Here is a 4,798-nt window from a genome sequence, read left to right on the forward strand (position 1 = left end):
GCTTCAAATGCCTGTTCTCTAAATTTTCTCAATGTGTTCCTTGAAAATAACGTCACCTTCTCTCCAAGGATCCCCATCTGAGTTCGCGAAGCATCTCTGTAACAGTTGCGTATTGTTCGAACCTATCGGTAACAAATCTAGCAGCCTACCTCTGAATTGCCTCGATGCCACACTTTAGTGAGAACTGATGGGTATCCCAAACACTCGAGAAATTCTAGAGGAAAGTCGCACCAGCGTCCTCTATGCGGTCTTCTTTACAGATAAACCACACTTACCTAAAATTCTCCCAATAAACCGAAGTCGACCCTTCGTCTTCGCTACCAAATTCGCCAAATTCTCGTTCCATTTCAACCGGCCATTGCGGCCGAGCACATGACAGTTGATTGGAAGTGGAGCAAGTGGGAAGAGCTGAGTGTTATAGAAGTGCAGTGTAAATATATAAAAAAAATCAATTGTTATTTTCTTTACAAAATCTAAATGATTGGGTGTATGTTCAATATTGATGCTGGTTACTTGGAAGGCCTGTGTAGAGGGTTCAAATGTGGAATTTTGAAACAAGCTGATTACTTGAACTTAGTGCAATGTGAAACTCTTGAAGATCTGAAGTTACATCTTCAGGGCACAGATTATGGAAGCTTCTTAGTAAATGAACCAAGTCCACTCCAAGTGTCTGTCATCAATGATAAGCTGAGGGAAAAATTGGTTATCGAATTTCAGCACATGAGACATCATGCAGTTGAACCATTGTCCACTTTTCTGGACTATATTACGTACAGCTACATGATAGGTAACATCATTCTTCTTATCACTGGAACCTTACACCAGCGACCAATATCAGAATTGATCCCAAAGTGTCACCCACTCGGGAGTTTCGAACAGATGGAGGCTATTCATGTTGCAGCAACACCTGCAGAACTGTACAGTGCAGTCTTGGTTGACACACCACTTGCTCCGTTCTTTGTGGACTACATCAGTGAACAAGATCTTGATGAAATGAATATAGAAATAATACGAAACACCCTGTACAAGGCATACTTAGAAGCATTCTACTCTTTCTGCAAAGAACTTGGTGGTACAACAGCTGACACTATGTGTGAAATTCTTGCTTTTGAAGCAGATAGACGAGCAATTATTATTAGAATAAATTCATTTGGCACTGAATTAACAACGGATGATCGTGCCAAACTGTATCCTCGTTGTGGGAAGCTACATCCTGACGGTCTAGTGCTTTGGCACGTGCAGATGACTATGAACAAGTAAAAGCTGTAGCTGAATACTATGCTGAATACAGCGCTTTATTTGAAGGTGCAGGGAACAACCCAGGAGAAAAAACACTGGAGGACAAATTCTTTGAACATGAGGTACGATTGAATGTGAATGCATTTTTACAACAGTTCCACTTTGGTGTGTTCTATTCGTACTTGAAACTGAAGGAACAGGAATGTCGTAACATTGTATGGATTGCTGAATGTGTTGCCCAGAAACACAGGGCAAAAATTGATAACTACAATCCAATATTCTGAGACAATTTCCACTAATGTAATATATTTAAAAGTTATGTGCTGAAGACCAGTGATATGTCTTCACTTAGTGTGTTAAAACAAAACCTGATTCTTCGTTGCGTATGTCACTCTTTTTATTTGGTAACTCATTAAATTATGCAATAATAAAGCGTGCATAAAGTACACCATGAATCTGTAAATAGAATTGTCATATTGTTTCCCACATCCTTTCACAGTAAAGTATTATGGGCTGGGGTATATAAGGGCAATAGGTGTAACAATGGTTTGGTGGAAGTATAGTGTGTACTGGATAATGATTGCATAAAAGTATTAAAATTGAAAGAATATACATTCTTCAAATGTTGTATTGTTTGTATTTTTTTTTTTTTTTTTTTTTTTTTTTTTTTTTTTTTTGCCTTCAGTAGTAATCGTACATTGTCATTTAGAGGAGCTATTTCAGTGTCTTAAATTAGAAGAACTTCCACGTACATATTTTGGCATGTGTTCAGTATTAATATATATTGATTTATACCATAGAAGACATGTTTTTAAGCACTATGTAAAACTGACATAGTTAAAAACTACTAATTATTGTATTAAATATTCATTGTGACCCCAAATTTTGTACATATAGGATAGTAGTTTACGTAGCAAAAATGTGACTGCAGAAAATTAAAAAAAAAAAAAAAGAAGCGGTTCTAGGCGCTTCAGTCCGGAACCGCGCTGCTGCTACGGTCGCAGGTTCGAATCCTGCCTCGGGCATGAATGTGTGTGATGTGTTTAGGTTGGTTAGGCCAATGTAGTTCTAAGTGTAGGTGACTGATGACCTCATATGTTAAGTCCCATAGAGCTTAGAGCCATCTGAACCATTTTCTCGTTCCATTTCATATCGCTTTGCAACATTACATCCAGATATTTAAGTGACGTGACTGTTTCAAGGAGGACACTACTAATGCTGTATCCGAACATTACGGGTTTGTTTCTCCTACCCATCCGCATTAACTTATATTTTCCAACATGTACCAAACGAACTAGAAAATTTGCCTAAGTCATCCCGTATCTTTCTACAGTCACTCAAATTTGACACCCTACCATACACCACAGCATCATCAGCAAACAATCTTAAATTGCTGCCCACCCTGTCCATCAAATCATTTATGTGTATAGAGAACAAGAGAAATCTCATCACATTTCCCACTGGCACTCCTGACGACACCCTTGTCTCTGCAGAATAGTCGCCATCGAAGACAAGACACTGGGTTCTATTACTCAACAAGTCTTCGAGCCACCTACATATCAGCGAATCTGTTCCGTATTCCCGTACTTTCGTTAACAGTCTGCAATGGGTCGCAGTGTTAAATGCTTAACGGAAGTCTCGAAATATGGATTCTGTTGCCCTTCGTCCATACCACTTGGTGTCTCATGTGAGAAAAGGTCAAGCTGATTGTCTCACGAACGATGCTGTCTAAAACCGAGCTACTCGGTCTAAAGAAAACTTGTTGCGTTCGAACTGATAATACACTCCTGGAAATTGAAATAAGAACACCGTGAATTCATTGTCCCAGGAAGGGGAAACTTTATTGACACATTCCTGAGGTCAGATACATCACATGATCACACTGACAGAACCACAGGCACATAGACACAGGCAACAGAGCATGCACAATGTCGGCACTAGTACAGTGTATATCCACCTTTCGCAGCAATGCAGGCTGCTATTCTCCCATGGAGACGATCGTAGAGATGCTGGATGTAGTCCTGTGGAAAGGCTTGCCATGCCTTTTCCACCTGGCGCCTCAGTTGGACCAGCGTTCGTGCTGGACGTGCAGACCGCGTGAAACGACGCTTCATCCAGTCCCAAATATGCTCAATGGGGGACAGATCCGGAGATCTTGCTGGCCAGGGTAGTTGACTTACACCTTCTAGAGCACGTTGGGTGGCACGGGATACATGCGGACGTGCATTGTCCTGTTGGAACAGCAAGTTCCCTTGCCGGTCTAGGAATGGTAGAACGATGGGTTCGATGACGGTTTGGATGTACCGTGCACTATTCAGTGTCCCCTCGACGATCACCAGTGGTGTACGGCCAGTGTAGGAGATCGCTCCCCACACCATGATGCTGGATGTTGGCCCTGTGTGCCTCGGTCGTATGCAGTCCTGATTGTGGCGCTCACCTGCACGGCACCAAACACGCATACGACCATCATTGGCACCAAGGCAGAAGCGACTCTCATCGCTGAAGACGACACGTCTCCATTCGTCCCTCCATTCACGCCTGTCGCGACACCACTGGAGGCTGGCTGTACGATGTTGGGGCGTGAGCGGAAGGGGACCGTAGCCCAGCTTCATGGAGACGGTTGCGAATGGTCCTCGCCGATACCCCAGGAGCAACAGTGTCCCTAATTTGGTGGGAAGTGGCGGTGCGGTCCCCTACGGCACTGCGTAGGATCCTACGGTCTTGGCGTGCATCCGTGCGTCGCTGCGGTCCGGTCCCAGGTCGACGGGCACGTGCACCTTCCGCCGACCACTGGCGACAACATCGATGTACTGTGGAGACCTCACGCCCCACGTGTTGAGCAATTCGGCGGTACGTCCACCCGGCCTCCCGCATGCCCACTGTACGCCCTCGCTCAAAGTCCGTCAACTGCACATACGGTTCACGTCCACGCTGTCGCGGCATGCTACCAGTGTTAAAGACTGCGATGGAGCTCCGTATGCCACGGCAAACTGGCTGACACTGACGGCGGCGGTGCACAAATGCTGCGCAGCTAGCGCCATTCGACGGCCAACACCGCGGTTCCTGGTGTGTCCGCTGTGCCGTGCGTGTGATCATTGCTTGTACAGCCCTCTCGCAGTGTCCGGAGCAAGTATGGTGGGTCTGACACACCGGTGTCAATGTGTTCTTTTTTCCATTTCCAGGAGTGTATGTTCAAGCAGTCTGCAGTATACCGATGTTAGGGTATTGGTCTGCAGTTTTTCGTGACTGTTTTTTACCGTTCTTATACACAAGAGTTACTTGCACTGTTTTCAGTCGCTTGGGACTTTCCGCTAGGACGAAAGATTCGCGTTAATGCTAGATAGGTATGGGACCAGTGCCGTGTAGTACTCTTTGTAAAACCGAATGGGGTCCAACCTGGTGATTCATTTGCTTCCAGATCTTTCAGTTGTTTCTCTACACCACGGATGCTTATTACTATGTTGTCCACACGGGAATTTTGCTCGATAGTTGAACGACGGTACGTTTGTACGATTCTCCTGCGTGAACGATTTCTTGATCGCGAAATTTAAAACTTCTA

At 44.4% G+C, this 4,798-nt stretch overlaps 1 protein-coding gene across 1 annotated transcript; it reads left to right on the top strand.

Moving 5' to 3' along the window:
- Positions 1–477: 477 nt before the first annotated feature.
- LOC124616043 (V-type proton ATPase subunit d-like) lies at positions 478–1,685 on the top strand. Its single transcript, XM_047144270.1, is given in 2 exon segments — positions 478–1,222; positions 1,225–1,685. Coding segments are annotated over 2 exon segments (1,044 nt in total). The 3' UTR covers positions 1,524–1,685.
- Positions 1,686–4,798: the final 3,113 nt, after the last annotated feature.

This window comes from Schistocerca americana, chromosome 5, assembly GCF_021461395.2.
Source record: "Schistocerca americana isolate TAMUIC-IGC-003095 chromosome 5, iqSchAmer2.1, whole genome shotgun sequence".
NCBI lineage: Eukaryota > Metazoa > Arthropoda > Insecta > Orthoptera > Acrididae > Schistocerca > Schistocerca americana.